Here is a 21,286-nt window from a genome sequence, read left to right on the forward strand (position 1 = left end):
TCCCTGGGTAATTATAGACCGGTAAGCTTAACATCCATCGTGGGGACCTCTGGAACCCGCACCTATCTCTAGAATGGGGCCCCCTAAACCCCGTTGTACCCCTCTTTGACTTCCGTCCATGAAGGAGAAAACTGCATAACTCTGCGAGTTACACGGTTTCTGTAACTCCTGACCATGTAATCAGGACGTGACCGGGAGGCAGCGTGAGCACAAAAATCTAGAACGGGGTTTAGGGGGCCCCGTTCTAGAGATTGGTGCGGGTACCAGAGGTGGGACACGACTCTATCTGACATTTATGACCTATCCTGTGGATAGGTCATAAATGTCTCTCATGGGAAAACCCCTTTAAGGAAATTAAAGTTTGTAATTGGATTGAAAATTGCCCCAAGGACCAGTATCCAGAGAGTTGTGGTCAATGATACCTACTCCGAATGGTCCCCGGTTATAAGTGGTGTACCCCAGGGTTCAGTGCTGGGACCACTATTATTCAATTTATTTATTAGTGATCTAGAGGATGGGAGTAGTAGTACTATTTCTATTTTTGCAGATGTCACCAAGCTATGCAATATAGTTCAGACTAGGAAAGATGTTCATAAATTACAATCCGATTTAGACCCACTGAGTGTTTGGGCCTCCACTTGGCAAATGAAGTTTAATATAGATAAATGTGAAGTTATGCATCTGGGTACCAACAATCTGCAGCATCATATGTCCTAGGGGGCGCTACACTGGGGGAGTCACTTGTTGAGAAGGATCTGGGTGTAATAATCTGCAGCATCATATGTCCTAGGGGGCGCTACACTGGGGGAGTCACTTGTTGAGAAGGATCTGGGTGTAATAATCTGCAGCATCATATGGCCTAGGGGGCGCTACACTGGGGGAGTCACTTGTTGAGAAGGATCTGGGTGTAATAATCTGCAGCATCATATGTCCTAGGGGGCGCTACACTGGGGGAGTCACTTGTTGAGAAGGATCTGGGTGTAATAATCTGCAGCATCATATGTCCTAGGGGGCGCAACACTGGGGGAGTCACTTGAGAAGGATCTGGGTGTAATAATCTGCAGCAACATATGTCCTAGGGGGCGCTACACTGGGGGAGTCACTTGTTGAGAAGGATCTGGGTGTAATAATCTGCAGCATCATATGTCCTAGGGGGAGCTACACTGGGGGAGTCACTTGTTGAGAAGGATCTGGGTGTAATAATCTGCAGCATCATATGTCCTAGGGGGGGGCTACACAGGGGGAGTCACTTGTTGAGAAGAATCTGGGTGTAATAATCTGCAGCATCATATGTCCTAGGGGGAGCTACACTGGGGGGGAGTCACTTGTTGAGAAGGATCTGGGTGTAATAATCTGCAGCATCATATGTCCTAGGGGGAGCTACACTGGGGGGGGAGTCACTTGTTGAGAAGGATCTGGGTGTAATAATCTGCAGCATCATATGTCCTAGGGGGCGCTACACTGGGGGAGTCACTTGTTGAGAAGGATCTGGGTGTAATAATCTGCAGCATCATATGTCCTAGGGGGCGCTACACTGGGGGAGTCACTTGTTCATAAGGATCTGGGTGAACTTGTAAATCATAAACTAAATAACAGCACAATGTCAATCAGCTGCTTGTAAGGCCAGCAGGATATTGTCGTGTATTATAGAGGCATGGACTCGCTGGACAGGGATGTAATATTACCAATTTACAAAGCATTAGTGAGGCCTCATCTAGAATATGCAGTTCAGTTCTGGGCTCCAGTTCATAGAAAGGAGGAAAAATACAAAGAAGAGCAACGAAGCTAATAAGGGGCGCGGAGAATCTAAGTTATGAGGAAAGATTAAAAGAACTAAACCTATTTAGTCTTGAAAAGAGACGACTAAGGCCTCATGCACACCACCGTAAAAACGCCCGTAATTACGGGCCCATAGATTTCTATTGGCCACGGGTACTTTCCCGTTTGCATACGGGAAGGTGCCCGGGCCGTTGAAAAATATAGAACATGTCCTATTTCAGGCCGTAATTACGGCACGGGCAGGACCATAGAAGTCTATGGGACTCCTGTAATTACGGGAGCGGTGCTAGGCGACGTCAGGGGATTTCAATTTTTGAATAAAGAGAAGCAGAAAAAATGGCGTCTGAGCGGTCATGTGACATCATTTCCAGCCCCCCTTTTTTTTACGGGTCCTTAAATACGGCTTAAAAATGTGTGACAAAGGACCCATATTTACGGGAGGGAAAACATACGGTCGTGTGCATGGGGCCTAAGGGGGGACATGATTAACGTCTATAATTATATTAATGCCACATACAAATGTGAATGTTGGGCGAGTCTGATCGCCACTTGGGATCAGGAGGGACATTTTTCCTTTTTAGGGCAGATTGGTTCACACCTTTTGTGTGTTTGGTTTTTTATTTATCCTTCCTCTGCATCAATCGGGTTAAAAAATAAAGTTCTATAGGTTACCCATGTCCCTTCCCTTTCTCCCATCCTTTGGTTGAACCTGATGGCCATCTATTTTTTTTTTTTTTACCGTACAAACTCTGTTACCACGTTCGACTGGTTTATAAAGCCGCCGCTAAAGTCATTTTAATGCTTTAAGTCTTTTTTTGTTTAAGACGCCTGAACTCCAGACCTGTAATTTCGGCGCTGTTACCCGCCGTCTGATACGATGTAAACCCCCCACCACTGCTAGAAGGTAACAATCTGAAGCCTTGAGCGTGCTATTTTCTTCACACTGGCATTTTTGTGTGTTATGAAAAATTATACATATTTTCCGCACTCTTCAATCTCGCTCTCCACTCAAGAGCGTGCCGGAGAAAAGAATTTAAATGATTCTGAGATCCGTGTTCCTGTACAACCCGGTGTTTTCTTGTTTCACACTGAGAATAAAAACTAGGCGGAAAATCTGCTTGCATTTAAAGAGGTTATAATCCTCATACGGCTCCTTCACGACGCCGCGGTTCCATGTACAAAGCTTTCTTTGGCGCGTGTGCCGTAATACTAAAAACTTTAAAGGAAAGTTCCATTTAAGCTGTCAGTTTAAACTCCACCCACTCCTTTTAGCTTAAACTCCACCCACTCCTTTTAGCTTAAACTCCACCCACTCCTTTTAGCTTAAACTCCACCCACTCCTTTTAGCTTAAACTCCACCCACTCCTTTTAGCTTAAACTCCACCCACTTATTTTGTTTATTATGTGACAAGCTCCACCCATTGTAGGAAACTTTACAAAAATACCATTGTAAATAAGGAATTTTTTGGATTCCAGTTGTACATACAGAAGGGTTATCAGTATGAGGCCTCGTGCACACGGATGTGCCCGTGATTGCTGGGACGGCTGACGGCAGAGGACAGCCACCCGCATTTTCAGCCTGTGCTCCCATGCAAAGTATGGGAGCATAGACCGTAAAAAGCAAAAGATAGGACATGTCCTATCTTTTGCGGAGGCTTTTTACGACCCAGACACCTTCCCGCAAATATACAGGAAGGTGTCCGTGGTCAATGAAAGTGAATTGGTCCATAATTGCGGACAAATTCTACGGTCGTGTGCACGGGGCCTTAGTCTTTTTTTTAAAAGGAGTTCTCCACTGTGGACAATCCCTACTTGTTAGAAGGGGCCCTTGACAATAAGCAGATTACAAAGTGTCGTCCTGTTGGGACCCCCAGCGATCAGCTGTAATCTGTGGAGAAACCTGGCAGTAAGTGTTAAGTTTCCCTGCAGCGCCACCACAGGGGAAATTAAGTATTACACAGTGTCCATTCATATCAATGTGTTGTCTGTGTAATACAGGACAGGTCCTCCAGAGAGAGAGACGCTCTATGTAACCGCTCTCCACTCTGACCCAGAGATGAGGATCCTGAATACGGGACCTGCCATCTTTAACTCTGAAATTCCCATATAGAGTGTATGACGATGGATTTTCTAAACTGGACAAGCCCTTTCAGAAATGAAAGAAAAGGGACACATGGAAAACCGACTTTACATCATTCGCTGTATTGGATTTCTAAAAGGTGTTATGTGGGATCTGTCTCTTGAGAACATTGAATGTTGTTGAGCTGTTCCTAACCGTTTCGGATCCTTAAAGGGGCACTCCACTTTAGGATACCTCCCTAGACCGAATTCCATCTGTTGATCTCATTAACCTGATGATCTACTCAAACCTTATGAGTACGAGAGAGCAGATGTGGTCAACTACTTGACATTGTAAGTAAGGCCTCATGCACACCACCGTATTTGTTTTGCATCGTGCTGCAAAAAACCTTAGTTGTGCATCACCCGGACTCACGGATCCACAACAATTCGCCAGTATCGGTGAATCCGCAAATCCTAACCATAAAAAACGTGTCCTGAGTTTTTGCGGTCCTCCCGCACCGATCTGTGTAAATCACGGTCGTGTGCATGGGGCCAGAGTAAAGAATGGGTCTGCAAAAATGTCGATAAATTGCGACCGCAAAAATATGGCTGTGTGCATGAGGCCTAACTCTGAAACGGTCATACATATGGAAATAGTCATGTATATGGAAATCCTTTGTCACCGATCTTCAGCACTGCCGGCTTATAGCGCCTCTGTTCTGATGAGTGATAGGTGGTCTGCAAGTCCCTCAGCTTTAGGGACCCAAGTGTCAGCGCAATCCCTATATATATTCACCACCGGTGGCTACTGAATCTGAAGAAAGACCCATCAGTCGTTCTGGCTATACAACCTCTCCCTGGGTCATATTGGACGTGGGATAAACTAGTGGCCCCCAACCTGCGCACCGCAATAGGTTCGGGGCCGCAAGGATAGACCGATATTCATCCGCTGGATATATACCAGACTCCTCAACATCGCTATTGTCTTTACGGCTCGTACGTTTCCGGTAGCTTATTGTCCTCGCAGCCTCTTAGGGCTGGATTTCCTGATGCTCTCGGTCTATTGTAATCCTATAAAATAACACAAAAATCCTGAGCAGGATCAGTACATGCTGCGTCCTATTATACGCACGAATAGCTGCAATCAAACCGCGTCCCCGGAATATATCCGTCTGTAGAAGGAAAAGTGATAAACTTCTGGAATAAATTAACGACTTTTCATTGTATTTTGGGTTTTTATTAGGCAGCGGAGCCGTCGCCTGCCCTCCATTAGACTGGCAGAGCGCTACTTCAGATTAATCCGGATGTAGAAAACAATTACGTTTGTAAGTTAAGTGGTTTGTGCCGCCTCATCACCTGTAGGTACAGATTTAAGATTTATCAGCAAATTCGGATGCGGGAGGCAAGCCCCCCCCCCCCCCCCCCCAGTGTGTGTTTTTAGGGTCTGTATTATGGCACCTCGCAAGTCAAGTGACCCAGGGTCTAGGGGTTCTCTGGTGATCTAGGTTTGGCTCTCTCGTACCGCGCTGGGTCCTGGTTGTCGACGGCCGCCTGAATGAGCGGAGTTTATGGTCTGACTGATGCAGCTCCTGTGTAGGCTGGTTCGCCAGGGATGGGGTATAAGAAAGGGGCAGGATCTACCGTGAATTGCAAACTACTGGTGATTAATCTTTCATTTGCCGGTGTCTATAGTTGGCAGGTTTTGATTTGATTTTTGTGTCGTACGTGGATTCCTTGTGCCACCCTAGGGAATGGTTCTTGTAGTCGCATCATGTTTACACCTTACGTTCGGAGCATACACCAGAAAAATCTCCCGACGTATGTGCCAAACATAATGCCCAGACCTATGCGGTTGTATATGTCCATGGTAAAAAAAATAAAAAAAATAAAAAATTTACTGAACCCTTTTGGGGTGTGGGTCATTATTGTATCAGTACTTGCCCCCCACCCAGTGGATCCCCTTGAAAGCTTTGGTCTGCAGGGGCCGGCGTATATTGGTAAATGTGCTCTGGCAATATATAAGGAGTTTTATGCCAATAAAGTTTAATCCCTGTATATTCTCACATTTTCCAAATCCCCGCTTGCTGTCAGGGAATGGAAACATTCCGGCTCGTGTCTCGCTGACACAGGTGTATGGCTCGCACGTCATTTTGTATCTAATTGCTCTGGTTCTACGATGTGGTATTTAGCTGGAGGGCTTGCACGTGCTGTACGTCCCCAAAATAAGAGCAACGTATTCTATAGGCGTCACTGTAGTTATAGTGCAGCTCCAGGTCATGCTGGAACTTGTAGTTCTGCTGCTATAAATCCATATGTTGTCTCTGGTGCCTCCTTACAGCTGTTATCGCTTGCAGAGTGACAGTGCGCTGACGGTCCTTGTCCTTCTTATTTGCAGTTAACACTGACGCCGACACAGCAACAGTTGCTCCTACAACAAGCGCAGGCACAGCTGCTGGCAGCCGCCGTACAGCACTCCGCGAGCCAGCAGCACAGTGCCGCCGGCGCCACCATCTCAGCCTCTGCTGCTACTCCAGTGACACAGATACCGTTCCCCCAGTCACTACAGATTGCACCGGTCAGTACGCCGCATTATATGGTCTCGCGTCTCCTACATCCATCTGATCACATCGTATTATATATTTTTTTTATTTTTTTTTCAGGATCTGCAACAGTTTCAGCAACTTCAGCAGCAAAATCTAAACCTGCAGCAATTTGTATTGGTGCATCCGTCGACCAACCTGCCGCAAGCGCAATTCATCATCTCACAGACGCCACAGGGTCAACAAAGTAACCAACTTTACTTATACTGTAAAACCTGATCTCCTATAGACTTATATCCCCGCTGTGGTCCCCGTGGTTAAAAACGAACGCAGACGACCATTAAAGCGGTCGCTTATAACAGCCAATCAGATTACAGCTTCTTTTTTTTTATGGGAGGCTATGAAATTTAAGAAGCAGTCTTCTGATTGGTTGCATTTCCACCTGCTGTATTTTTGTCTACATCATTGAGACTCCTGGTATACCAGACACGTTACATTTTCCAGGTTTTTAGGATTGAAAATAAACACTACGTCTCCCAGAACTCCATACAGCAACATACGCACGTTCTTAATATGTTTTCCTTACAAACGCTTCCAAAATACCTTCGTACCGTCCCCCTGCAGTCATAGGAGTTGAAGTTGTATGATTTTTTTACATTGGCTGAGAATATTATTTTTCGACGCCGCTCAGGTCTTCTCCTCAGGCAAGAGGGTGAGAGCGTCCAGGCGGATTTATGGAGTATCCATTCTGGTGCCCTGTCCGCCCCCCCCTCCAGCCAGAGCTTGAATGGAGCGGCACTGTGAATGTGTCGCCTCCGCTCCTTTCAAACTTTTCCTACTTGCTATCTTGAGGCTGGGGGGAGGGGGGGGGGGGACCCGGGTCCCCTGTTCTGGCAATCGGTGGGGGTCCCGTACCAATCTAGAATTTTTTACCTATTTAGTGAATAGGTGAAAAATTCTCAATGCTGGAGTACCCCTTTAAGGCCGTATTAGGAAGCGGAGGTTTGTTTTTGTCGTCTTTGTAGCGATGGGTCAGGAATGTAAGGAGACGCCGAGCGCTGGATCTTCTATGCTGCTGTTTACCGTTTCTCTTCTCCCACCAGGTCTCCTGCAGGCGCAGAATCTCTTAACACAGCTACCTCAGCAAAGCCAAGCCAGCCTCCTGCAGTCTCAACCGAGCATCACCCTCACCTCACAGGTCAGCCACAAACCCCCCACACCCCTTCCTTCCCCCGCCATGCAGCGTCTCATTCGCGGACCTACCTGCTAAATAGGAGAATATGTTCCCGTCCCTGTAACATATTCACCACTGTGCACGTTGAGCTCTGCTACAACACGAGCCCTCGACTTGTCTCTGGACGTCGGGACGACTCCTCTAGTCTATGTGGGAAGCCTCATGAAATGTACAACACGAGATCTTCTATCGCCATTCACTGACCGGAAATAACGACAGCGGTAATCCAGTTATGAGACGCACAGATGTAGCAGAACTGAGTTTGACATACGGGCTGTCATGTTTGTATATTGCAATAACTTGGTATTCGGATAAGGCACCACCTGTGCTGTGAGTTGGGCCAAATGACATATATATATGAGTCTGGGTGCTCTAATGGCCGCCATATTGGTTGTCAACTAACAAAAGCCTGGGGTTGGGTTCCCACAGTGCAGATTTGTTGAAGATTTTGCATGCAGTTTTTTCCAGGAACCTAAACCAGAAATCTATAAAGAAAAGCCTTATAGGTCTATTGTCCTGAATCCAATTCTGGCTTTGGCTTTAGAAAAAAAAAAAAAAACACATGCAAAATCCGCAGCAAATCTGCACTGTGTGAACCCAACCTAAAGGAGGGGCCAAAAAAAAAAAAAAGAGGGATTTTCTATTTACTGGTGAATTTCGTTTTTAGGGTAGAAATGCGCTTTAAGTAGATATGGACTTGAAGTTATACTTTTATGCATGACCGGGAAGTGGAATCCTTATTTAAAGTGGGGTTTTACCTTTAGTTAAGGAGATTGTCTGCTTTTTTTTTTTCTTCTCCCAGAAACAGCGCCGTTCTCCTTCAATGGCTATGTCTGGTATTGCATCTCGGCTCTATTCATATGAATGGGATTTAGCTGCAATACCGAATTACAGCCTGTAAAGAAGAGTGGCGCTGTTTTTTTGAGGAAAAAAAAGAAGAGACCTATATTTATTAATTCTGGCCAATCCTTTCAAGTTCTGGCGTGTCATTGCTATATCGGAGGAAAGCGTTGATGTTGGGCGGGCGCACAGCACAAGGTAAAGTCTCTTGATCGGGGATGTAATGCCATTAATTTGAATGGCTCTTTATAGCGTGTGAGCAAAAATCATTGCTTCATCCAAGGAGGGGCAGAGCACCCTGCTGTTATCTTTTGTCACATTTCTGTGGAGTTCCCCTTTAAGGGTTTGTATCTTGCAATTAATGCCAAAATTCCGCAGAGATCTGTATTCATCTTCTTTTTTTTTTTTTTCCCCCTCTACAGCCAGCAACCCCCACTCGCACAATAGCTGCGACCCCTATACAACATCTTCCACAGAGCCAGACAACACCAAAGCGAATCGACACTCCGAGCCTGGAGGAACCCAGCGACTTGGAGGAGCTCGAACAGTTTGCGAAGACTTTTAAACAAAGACGCATCAAACTTGGATTCACTCAGGTAACTGCAAAGTACATGGGGAGGGGGAGGGGGTGGAGTGCGCCTTATCCCGGCGGGGGTTCCCACTTCACGCTCCGATCTCTCGAAGCCCCCCTGTCTGTGGAGACATCGCTTAATTAAAGGGTAGCTTCTTCCTTGCCCTATAGTTTAAAAGCCTCCCTATTTTTCTCAGCAGGCCCACTGCTCTTACAGGAGCGCGGTACTGCTCGCCCTGCACGCTTTCCTGCTCGCAAATGTAGCATTTCAGGCTTAAAGGTTAATATTCCTAAAAGCATCTCCCAAGCACGTAACCTTTACAATCCTAATTACGCTCCTTAAGTGCGTCAAACCGTTTAACCGGCGCAAAATCGCACAACTGTGTATTAAATGTCTGCACCCGACCACGTACAAAAGAGCGGCGTTCAAGGCACCCGGACTTGGTGCAGGATGGTTTTTTTGGGAGACTTTCGTGTTGTTTTTGTTGCAGATCTTCGGTCTCTCCGTTGGTTGTTTGGCACCACCAAGTGGTAGAAGCGTTTTACATACGTGAATATTTGCAGCACTTATGTTTTGGAGAAATTGGGTTTCCTATCGGAGACCTGATTAGTATAACCATTGTGAACAAAGCCGTCCCGTTATGTGATATTACAATAAAATATGGCTGCATAAATAAACAAGGATCCAACCGCGTGAGGTTTTCCTGTCCCACCGTTCTGTAGTGACAAGATATGTCTGGTCGTCCCTCATTTTCCCGGCTCCATTGAAATGACATGCCGTTTCGGTCAGGCCAAATGGGCACATCAGGACTGATAACTGAGCCTGGCACCACATTAGCGCCTTTGCTTGATAAGTAGTCGATGGCCGAACTATAGGGGGTGCAGAGGTTGTATTTGCATCTAGGCCTTTGTGTCCGAAAGGTTCCGTATGGCTTCTCTCCATATAATAGGACTGCGGTAGTATATACGGCATGTGGGGTTTGGAGGGTGATCTGATATTGCTACATGTGATTGTAAGATCCCTAGTACTCCCATACAAAGTAGCTCTCCGAGAAGGAAGAAAACCGTCTCTCTAGTGCCACCTTTAAATAGCGACCCTGTAAGTCCATGTCTGACCTTTTAAAACACCCTTAAAACATGACCAGGGAGATCAGCGAAACCAGAAACGCCCAACCGCTAATATCCCTAGTCATGTTTTAAGGCGCTCTTAAGTGTCAGACATTGACTTACAGGGTAGCTGCCTATAGGTGGCACTAGAGAGATCCATTCCTTCTGGAGGAGAACTCATTTACATACTTTTTTTCCCAGGGAGCATTGCCTGTAATATTCCGTACACCCGCCGGATCTCCGCAAGGAGAACCAGAATCCCCTTGAGTGTTACTCCCATGTAAAGTCTTTTGTATCGGTATTTGTAGGAAAAACACATCTTTGATCTTTGAATGCGTGAGTCTCGGTTTGGCTACCAGCGTAATAGAAAAGCCACATGATCTCCCACCCCCTTTTAAGGATAAGGGTGTATTCACATGGTGCGGTCATACTCTTGTTTTTGTTTGTTTTTTGCCATTTTTTGCAAAATCTATCCGATTGCACCGTTTAAATACACCCTAACACTTAGTTAAAGGGATAGCGCTCTTCTAAATGATTTGTATATTTTTTATTTTTTTTTCTCTCATAGGGTGATGTGGGGCTTGCTATGGGCAAACTCTATGGAAATGACTTTAGCCAAACTACTATTTCTCGCTTCGAAGCCTTGAACCTCAGCTTTAAAAACATGTGCAAATTAAAGCCTCTCCTGGAGAAGTGGCTGAACGATGCAGGTGAGCGCGCAACTGCGAGTGTACTCAGGATGGCGCTGTTGTAGAGTTGGAAGTTTATGAGGCAGCGACTGCTGTGGTGTGTTCACCGCCTTCGTTCTATAGGGCTGATGTTTCTGAAACCAGAGGCCCATGTAGCTAACAGCTAACAAAAGGGGGACTGTCACGACAACGATGCACGTTGCGGTGTCCTGCTATACTAGCATTCCTAGTGTCCACTCTTAAAACTTCATTTTATTCTAAATAGGGTCCACATTTCTGTGCTGATTCATTTCAGAATAAATCTTCTTAGCAGTTGAAGTATCCGGTTTCCAAATCCTATTTACAGACCTATAGTTAAAGCACACCTAATCTTTCAGATGACTTACCAGAATAAGCTGTCATATGTGTGTACATGAGGAATAACTATTTATGACCATCCATTGCACAAAGGGGAGAATTCTGCTCTCGTGTCCCTATCCATCACATATAAAGAAGCAGCAGGATGGAGGAGATTATACAGCAGTGTAGCTGTGAATCCAGCACTGGAGTGAGATATAACACTTACTAAAAGCAGGAGCATGGTAGAGATTACGCAGCAATATTGAGCAGTGTAACTGTAAATCAAGCACTGGGGTGAGATCTAACACTTACTAGAAGCAGCAGCATCATGAAGGGCATTACACAGCAGTATTGAGCAGCGTAGCTGTAAATCTAGCATTGGGGGAGATATAGCACCTACTAGAAGCAGCATGGAGGAATTTATATAGCAACAATGAGCAGTGTAGCTGTGACTCCAGAACTGGGTGAGATATAACACTTCACTAGAAGCAGCAGCTTAGTATCTTTCTCTCTCACGTTGATCCTACTCCCCTCTCCATAGACTTCTATGGGCAGCTGTAACCTGATACCTCCGTGAGCTGATAATCTGTCTTATCTTGAGGAGCTGGAGAAAGCAGTAAATTCAGCGTGTGTGAACGATTGGGGGGGTGGCTTATAAGTGGAGTAAGAAGCATTTTTACAAAGTTTCTTCTATTTACTCGTTCTATTAATTTATGCAAAGTTTGTTCAAAGTGCAGTGCCTATATAAAGATAAGGGTCTCCCTACAGCCTCCACTAGGGGGAGCTTAGGAACTTACTGCATACAACTTCTACATTAAACTGAATAATAACACAGTATGCATTAGGCTCCCTCTAGTGGTAACTGTAGGTTGACAGAATTGTATAATTTACCTCTGTCTACTAAGTAGATTTGGAGCTCTGTATGAGAAAAGTAAAGCTGTGATCGCTACAAAGGTTGTTTGCTCTAAAAGTGACATGGAGTTAATAGGGTGGACCTACACTTTGCAACATCACACATGGAGTTCTTTCCCCCCCAGAGAACATCACGTCCGATTCTGCTCTTTCGAGCCCCAACGTAATGAACTCCCCAGGTCATGGGATTGAGGGGCTGAACCGTAGGAGGAAAAAACGCACCAGCATAGAGACCAACATACGCGTGGCCTTAGAGAAGAGTTTCCTGGAGGTCAGTGGTGCAGGGGATGGCGTCTTTCCAGTCATGAAAAATGTAAAAACTATTTGCAATATCTTCTATTCTGTGATGTGATGTGATGTGATATGATGATGATGATGATGCTGATGATGTTACAGGCCCGAATTCTGAGGCTGCACTACTGAGAGATGCTGATGACATCATGACCACTTCGGATTTGTCGGGTACAATGTTGTCATTTAGACCTTGTGTGGATTTGAATCAACAAATAGATCAATATCTACATCCTGCCTGTCTCGAATGCTGTATATATGTGGACATTGATGTGGACGGTGATTTGGATCCACACCAGGTCTCCTGACAAACACGTTGTCATTAGAATCTCTCATTCGACCTAATTTTAACGTTATATTACAGTACTAAAGATGCCAATCTTTTCTCAGGTCACCAATCGATTGCAATTAAAGGAGTTTTTCCGTCTTCTGTAAATAAAAGTTAATCGTTGTATGATTAATAGGTCTCTCCTTGTTGTCAATGAAAGGAACCTTTACATTCAGAAACTGAAAACCTGTCCTGACCTAGTCCTGCTCACACAGCTAAGGGTTTGTTACAGGGTAGGTTAGATCTCCCAGTTTGAAGTCTAGGACCGGAGATAGATTTGTGCTGCTGCTGTGTTTTTAGACCACGTGGGTTTGTTCAGATGGAAACAATGTAACAAATGACAGCTAAGTAAGCAGGACCGGTTTACAGCCTCCAAATGGAAACCGGAATGTTTCGATTCACTTACAGCAAGCAGAGATCTCCAACTAGTGAGCAGTTGAAATAAAATGTGCGTGTGTGTTATAAAGTTGCAGAAAATTTAAAGGGGTTGTCCGGGCACGGGGCGGTTTTTCATACTGATGACCTATCCGGGGGTCCGACACCCGGACCCTGCACCTCGCACCGAATGTTTATGCAGTTGCTGGTGTTGGAAGCAGAAAGCTCCCTACACTGTATAGCAGTTGTGCTGCAATTCTGCTATTCACTTGAATAGGATTAGCACTGCAGCACAGCCACTATAGTGTTGTTTTTTTTTAACTTTTACTACTGCATTCTGTTTTTATGATCAGTGTTACTACATTTTATAATTTTATGTATATTTATAACATACTGTATATGTCAACTGTCACTGCAATTTTCTCTCCATAGGTATTTATATTCTAATATTTTATTTTACACTACATTGTGACCGGAGACCTCTGCTTCCGGCACGGACATTCGGTGCCCGAAAACAGCTGATCGGTGTGGGGTGCAGGTGTCTGACTCCCACTGGTCATAAACTGATCTGTGGATAGGTCATTAGCATGATGAAAAAAAAAAACAGCCCATGCCACCCCTTTTAATTATAAATGGAGTAAGCTTTCTCTAAATCTAGAAAGGTATTGACTCTCCTTGTGGAGATCTAGCTGGTAGCTAGCCTTTAGAGCAATGCTCCCTGGGAAGAAGTATGCAAATTTAGTACAGGATAGTCACCCACAGGTGGCAGTAGAGAGACCATTTCTTCCTTTTGCAGGAGAGCTGTTTTGCATGCAATTTTCTACATAAGACTGAAAAACTCTGCGGCTGAGGCCACCACGAGGGCCAACCTGAACCTCTTCTAACCATCTGGTTTTTAACACAGAACCAAAAGCCTACCTCGGAGGAGATCACCATGATTGCCGACCAGCTGCACATGGAGAAGGAGGTGATCCGTGTTTGGTTCTGTAACCGGCGTCAGAAAGAAAAAAGGATCAACCCTCCCAGCAGTATTGGATCTAGCAATTCTCCCATCAAAGCAATGTTCTCAAGTCCGTCTCCTTTGGTAAGGCTTCAGAAAGGTGGCTTCTTAAAGGGACAGTAAATGTTTACTTTTTTGGGGGGGTTATTATTTTGTTAGCCTACATAAAAAATACGGAGTGTGTCGAAGCCTCATAGATGTTTCATACAAAAGGATCTCTCCGTTTTGGCTTGCTACCTCTAGTGGTTCTATTCATTTAAGATCATCTGTGTAAGGCTACATTCAGACGAACGTAGCCAACCTCGGACGTGAGGAACTGCCGTTTTTCACGTCCACGTTGCACTCGCGGGACACATTATCACGCATCCCCCATAGACTGGAGGGATGCGTGAAGCGCAAAAAAATAGGATGTTCTATCTTTTCACGGACCCTTCATACGCGCCGTTGAAACAACGGTTGCGTGAACGGTCCCTTTGAAGTACACGGGTCCGTGGGACGGCCGTTGTCTTATCGGCCGTCTCACGGACTACATATACGCTCATCTGAATGAGCCCTAAGTTGGATATGACAATGACGAGAAATGTTAATATTCACTTACAGCAAGCAGAGATCTTAAAAATGGTGAATTGAAACAAAGTATATTAGAACTTTTTTTATTTAACGGTCATTGTTATGCTTTAGGCCATGCTCACATATGGCGGATACGCTGCGTAAAAAAAGTACACCGTATCCGCCCTGGAACTTGCAGAGAAGTCCAGCCGAAAAACCGCACCAACTTTATACTTACCCCGGTCTCCATTGTCATAGCGGCGCTTTCTTCTGTTCTCCACCCAGGCCGGCCTACTGGGATGAGCAGTCACATGGGATGAAATTTCACCCCGGGAGGCCGACCTGGACGGAGAACAGAAGAAAGTGTCGCAATGACAACGGCCGGGCTCGAAGTAGGAACCTTTATTCAGTTTACACACACAGTTTTTCGGCTTTTTTTTTTTTTTTTTTTTTTTTTTTTTTTTTTTTTTTTTTTACGCAGCGTGTGGATGACATTTGTTGAAATTCTACTTGCAAACATACCCTTAAAGTGAATGTTCACCTTTTAATGTCCGCCATTTTTAGGTGCTGCATTAGTTTGTTAATATATCTCTCTACTGGTGTAGCTCCATTTTTCTGATACAGAGCTCCAAATCCCCTACATAGAGTTAAATGATAAAATTCTACCTGCCCTTTAACCCCTTAACGACCGCCAATACGCCTTTTCACAGCAGCTATTAAGGGTACTTATACCAGAGCGCCACCTTTTCACCTCGCTGTGACATAAGCCCGGTGCGGGTGTCCAGTGCCGGCTAAAGCGGGTGTCGGCAGGTCTAAATACAGCCGGGCGCCTGCTCTAACAGGCGGGATCGATATCAACGTCTCACTCGTTTAACCCCTTGGATGCGGCTCAATAGCGTGCGCCGCATCCAAGTGGTTTTGGAGGGAGGGTGCTCCCTCTCTCACCCCACCGGCACCCTGCAATCGCAGGATGCCGATGGCTTCTATGGCAGCAGGGGGGCTTATAAAGGCCCCCAGGTCTGCCTGTAGTGGATGCCTGCCAGGCCACTATGCGATCAGAAGATCGGATAGTGAAGTCCCCTGGTGGGACTAAAAATAAAGTTATCAAAAAGTTTAATAAAGTTAATAATAAATAATAAAAATCCCAAATAAAAAAAGATAAATGAAAACCCACTTTTTCCCCTTATAAAATTATAGAATTTTTTATTTTAAAACATTACACATATTTGGTATCGCCGCATCCGTACCGACCCCAACTATAAGGTGATTGTTATTTAACCCGCACGGTGAACGCTGTAAAAGATCAAATAAAAAACAATGCCGGAATTGCTGTTTTCTGTTCACTTTTTATAAACATTTTTTGAAGGCAGGATGATCAACAAGTCGCATGTGCTCCAAAATGGTAGCAATATAAATTAGACGTCGTCCTGCAAAAAACAAGCCCTCAAACAGCTGCATCGGCGTAAAAATAAAAAAAAATGACGGCTCTTAAAACATGGCGACACAAAAACAAATAATTTACTGTGTAAAAGTCGTAAAACATAAAAAAATCTATATGGCGAAATTTGTTTTTTTTCCATCCCCCCAAAAAGTTAAAAGTTAATCCACTAATTATATGTACCCCAAAATGGTGCTATTAAAAAATACAACTTGCCCCGCAAAAAAGCAAGACCTTATACAGCTGTGTCGACGCAAAAATAAAAAAGTTATAGCTCTTGGAATGCGACGATGGAAAAACGCAAAAAATATCTTGGTCGTTAAGGGGTTAACCACCACTAGAGGGAGCTTAGTGCATACAATGTATACATTGATCGCAAATATTCGGTATGCACCTAAGCTCCCCCTAGTGGTGGCTGCAGGCCGTCAGAATTTTATCATTAAAGGGGTATTCCCATCTTGGACATTTACGGCATATCCACAAATTGTTATAAATCTACAGTAGTTCTGGGCACAACCTCTTGGACCGGCACGATCTTTTGAAAATGGCCCCCCCTGAAACCCTTTTTGCCTTCTTGACGAGGTGGCCGGGGCACTGACACGGCGTAACTTGGCTAGAACGGCTGTTTCCGTACTCGTAAGTGGCCAGGGGGCCCCGTACTTAGCGATAGGTGCAGGTTCCTATTTATGGTACATTCTGCCGCAAATGTCCAAGATGTGAATACCCTTTTAAGCTCTGTGTATGCAGGGGATTTGGAGCTCTGTATCAGAAAATTGGAGTTTTTAAAGGCAGGCGGCGTTCTGTATACAACACTTTATAAACTTGCTATTCATTGTCTATAGGAGAGATTTTCTACACTGCTCTATACGATGTCCCAGCGGTGAACAGGTTAAACTGTGCTGTATAATAGTGTTATTCCAGCATCCCCCCCCCCCGGCAGCCATCCTATCAGTCGGCAGTTACCAGATGTCACGCCGTTCCTGTCATTTGGTGCCAGCCTTCATGTTGCAGCGGGTTGTGTCGCTGTAAATTGTAATGAATGATTTATCCAGCGATCAGAAATCAATCTGCAGCGGGACGCAGGGTATAAATACCTGTACGTTTTTATAGCTCTGCTCTGGCGGTTCAGTTGGGGTAATTGAGCGTCAGAGAGCAGGCGGTCGCTGTCCATGAGTAACTGCACCTGAAGCCGCACATTTCACCCGACTGCACAGGTCGTAACGGGGTAAATGGCTTAATGGTGGCGCCGGTGGCTTTATATCAGGTGTGCGTTCCCCTCCTCCTCAGCCATAAATTGCGCACATCTGCTCTGGTCTTCCCTGCTCCTCCATGATGGCTCCTTATTTCTCCTGCAAAGACTCCCGCGGGTGTCAGTAGGTTTCCCTTATGAGAAATGTAGAATTAGAACCAAGTAGTGGACATAAATGAGATTAAATTGCACCTCTAAATGATTGCCCCCCCTCCTACGTTGACCCTTGACAATAAGCTGATCACAAAGTGTCCCCCTGTTGGGACCCCCAGCGATCAGCTGTGATCTGTGCAAAAACCTGGCAGTAAGTGTTTCATTTTCCTGCAGCGCCACCACAGGAGAAATGAAGCATTACAAAGTGTCCATATCAATGTGTTGTGTGTGTAACATAGGACGGGTCCTCCAGAGAGAGAGAGAGAGAGAGACGCTCTATGTAACCGCTCTCCACTCTGACCAAGAAATGAGGATACTAAACAAAGGACCCCCCTCTATTACTCGGAATTCCCTAATAGGGGGTATGGAAATGGGATTTCTAAACTGGACAAACCCTTTAAAGTGCTTTGTGTCGCTTCGCTGTGTACATGCCAATTTAGAGACGCACAGCCCCTATTTTTTTGTTTAAAAAAAATGTCAAGCCCTTGTTTTTGTTCCCAACGTATATCAGACACTGCAGGGTCTATGCAGTTTTGTGAAGCCTGGGTGACTCTGTGACAAAATTGTGATTTAATATTGACAAATCTGAACAATGAGGATTGAATTGCACAGTGTTCAGTGATATAACCGTGTGCGGACTAGTGGACTATTCTGTTTTTTTTGGTTTTTTTTAAGGTGGCCTCTACACCAAGCCTTGTGACGAGCAGTGCAGCAACTACATTAACTGTAAACCCTATGCTGCCATTAACCAGTGCTGCTGTGACCGGCTACTCCGCCACAGGTGAGTCAACACATAGAACACAGTTTTATATAAAAGCCTGTGCTGGATGCATATTGTTTATTTGTATACCAATGCCATTTGCTGAGTAACCTAATAGGGGTATGGAATATCTCTGGCAAATGGCCTGCAAAATAATAGATATGTCCTTGTCTTAGTAGTTCTTGCTCATATTACATGAATGCCATTTCAGACATTACTTTGTTACAGCCTCCAGAGCTGCATTCACAATTCTGCTGGTTGTCATTGGAAACCGTCCATAGGGTTCCCATTAGACACACCCCTTATAATACTCCTATAATGCAGAATAACAGTTGTTAGCCTCCTCGAATGCAAATCATCAAGGTATGCTCTGAACAGATACTGAATCAGCGGGTGGATGCAAGGTAGGGTTGTTGAGGATTAGAAACCACGCCACACCTGTCCATGAGTTCTGTCTGGTATTGCAGCTCAGCTCCGTTGTACTCAATGGAGCGGAGCTGCAATACCACACACAACCTGTGAAGAGGTGTGGCAATGTTTCTAGAAGAAAGCAGCCCTGTCTTTCTAATCCGGGACAACCTTTTTTAAAGTGAATGCGGCTGAGATGCAATACCACACACAACCTGTGGACAGGTGTGGTGCTGTTTTCAGGAAGAAAGCAGACCTGTTTTTCTAAACCTGGACAATCCTTGAAGGACCAATTGGAAACTTATACTCCAGTCACATCCAAAGCTTCATTCGGTTTGAGACCTGATGAGACATGATCGGTACAAGATATTCAAAGTATGAGATTCGCTTCACGTTCTATGTAGATTAGATCTAGATGGCAACATTTTGTATCCTCCTTATTGTATTTACTGCTAAAGATAAGATCAGAAAAAAATCGGCAAACAAAAATGGTTGGATTTATTTTTATTTTTTTTTAAACTTTTTTCCTTTTTTTTTTTTTTTAAAGGCGTAACAGGAACTCCCACAGCCAACACCGCAACCGTGATATCTACTGCACCCCCAGTGTCCTCTGTCCTGACGTCTCCGTCTCTGAGCCCTTCCCCTTCGGTTGGAGCTTCAGAAGCGTCCAGCGCAAACGAAACCGGTACAACGCACACCGCCTCCGCTCCCATAACCTCCGCAATGAGTTCGGGCCAAATGGTGGTGACATCATCTGGAATCCACACCGCGGCCGCTACAGCACTACAAGCAGCAGCCCAGTTGCCTACCAACGCAAGCCTAGCTGCCATGGCCGCCGCGGCCGGTCTCAACCCTGGGCTGATGGCATCCCCACAGTTTGCCGCTGGGTAAGGGGGGGTCATAAATTTATATATGAATTTTTTTTTTTATTCTGTGATCGTCTAGTCCTGACGCTTTTCCGATTCGCAGGCGCAAACTGCCGAAAAAGAAAAGTGACTTTGTGTAGTCTGGATTTGGTGGCGATCCGGTTTAGTATAGAACGTGTAATAATTTGTCCCTTTATTATATTTACCTAAATCTTTACGCCCCCCGATCCTATTCGGAAGCCGGGCCGGCGCCATACACGCCAGTAAAGATGAAGTTTGCTTAGACAATAGAGCGCGTGCCTCTGACCTGAGGACGACTTCACGTGATTGTGCGGCTTCCTGTCCTCGTGCTTCCGAACATGCCGCATCTGCTCGCGGTCATATGTCTTACGGGTGTATAACATGCTGCGACACGCTCCCTTTGTGTGGCTCCTCTTGGGATCGGGGGGGTTTTGCATTGTCCTTTTATGTATGAATGATGTGGTTTTGTATCTTTTGTTCGCAGAGGTGCCTTATTCAGTCTCAACCCGGGGACGTTGGGCGGTGCTCTGAGCCCCGCTCTGATGAGTAACAGCACGCTGGCAACAATACAAGGTCAGTCGGGCAACTCTTATCTCCTGATCCTGAAGATGAAAGTAAATGAATAGATGGGATGAAGGGGGGTGGAGGCAGCGGACATAATATTAATCAGACTACACCGGCAACCTGTCTGACATTTCGACCGTTTTTATTGCATATTTTACGAACGGGGAGAGGGGCTCAGGATGGGCCTCCCTAAAAGCGGCAATGAGTCTACTCATCCTCTCCTTGCTGTCAGCACAATGCCAATACTGCTAAGTGATCTGAGACAGACTGGTTGCTATAGATACGCTGATTAAAAATTGCAACATTTTATATTTACTTGTCAAGCAGCTTGTCCTTAGCAACCAACTCAAGCTCTGCTCAATCGGCTTGAAGTCAATCCCGACCCCCCCCCCCGCCGTGAACCCGATTGCTCTTTTTTTTTTTTTTTTTTCAAATATCTAAATTGATCCGTCATTTGTGCTGATTGTCTATATCTTTATAGCAGTTGGAGCTCCACTTTCCTAATACAGCGCTCCAGACCCAATGTATCGACATAGGGGGGCAACATATCAAGACTGCCATTTCATACGCCAGTAATTAAACTGAACTGCGCTGTAGTAAAATGCACCAAATTTATTTACTCGTCTGTGCGCCAGAAAACGATATAATGTCCACCAATTTCTGGCGTCTTTTTTTTTTTTTTTTTATATATATATTTTGGTCTGCAATAGGCCACTCCCCTCCTGCTAAACCCCACCCACCTTTATCGAGCCTTCTGAAAAATGTCAGAGACAATTTGCTACTTTTTAAAGCAACAAAAGTGGCGTAAAGCCGTTAAATTCCCCCACATAGTGTTAAATTATGTCTGCCTGCAGTCACCACCAGGGGGAGCTCAGGAGATTACAGTACACTGTGTATATATTAGCTCAATAATAAATCAGTTTGCAGTGAGCTCCACCTAGTGGTGGCTGTAGGCAGAAACATTGTCAGGGATTTGGAGTTCTGTATCCGAAAAACGGAGCTCTGACCCTGCACCGAATTTTAGCCCAAAAAAAACATGGATCTAAAAGGTGGAGATTTACTTTTCGGCCCATGTGGCACGAACGTGAGGGCAAACCTTATACTAAGTTTTTGTTTTTTTTTCTTGTTACACTAAGCAGAATTTTTTAGTTTTTTTTATATACAATTTAGGTTGTGATTTAATACTTGTTTTCTTGAATGTCACATTTACCC

The 21,286-nt window shown here is 45.0% G+C and overlaps 1 protein-coding gene across 3 annotated transcripts in view; it reads left to right on the forward strand.

The window, feature by feature from the left end:
• POU2F1 (POU class 2 homeobox 1) overlaps positions 1-21,286 on the forward strand; it is a 67,994-nt gene that overhangs the window by 37,725 nt on the left and 8,983 nt on the right. For 2 of the 3 annotated variants that reach the window (XM_075854664.1, XM_075854666.1), the window contains 10 exons: positions 6,236-6,415; positions 6,501-6,627; positions 7,484-7,578; positions 8,877-9,050; positions 10,701-10,842; positions 12,198-12,385; positions 13,971-14,150; positions 18,131-18,236; positions 19,171-19,510; positions 19,995-20,083. In XM_075854664.1, the coding sequence (XP_075710779.1) occupies positions 6,236-6,415; positions 6,501-6,627; positions 7,484-7,578; positions 8,877-9,050; positions 10,701-10,842; positions 12,198-12,385; positions 13,971-14,150; positions 18,131-18,236; positions 19,171-19,510; positions 19,995-20,083 (1,621 nt within the window). The remainder of the gene's footprint in view (positions 1-6,235; positions 6,416-6,500; positions 6,628-7,483; positions 7,579-8,876; positions 9,051-10,700; positions 10,843-12,197; positions 12,386-13,970; positions 14,151-18,130; positions 18,237-19,170; positions 19,511-19,994; positions 20,084-21,286) is intronic. The other variant, XM_075854665.1, reaches the window with a different exon arrangement.

The sequence above is a fragment of the Rhinoderma darwinii genome, chromosome 2 (genome assembly GCF_050947455.1).
Source record: "Rhinoderma darwinii isolate aRhiDar2 chromosome 2, aRhiDar2.hap1, whole genome shotgun sequence".
Classification (NCBI taxonomy): domain Eukaryota; kingdom Metazoa; phylum Chordata; class Amphibia; order Anura; family Rhinodermatidae; genus Rhinoderma; species Rhinoderma darwinii.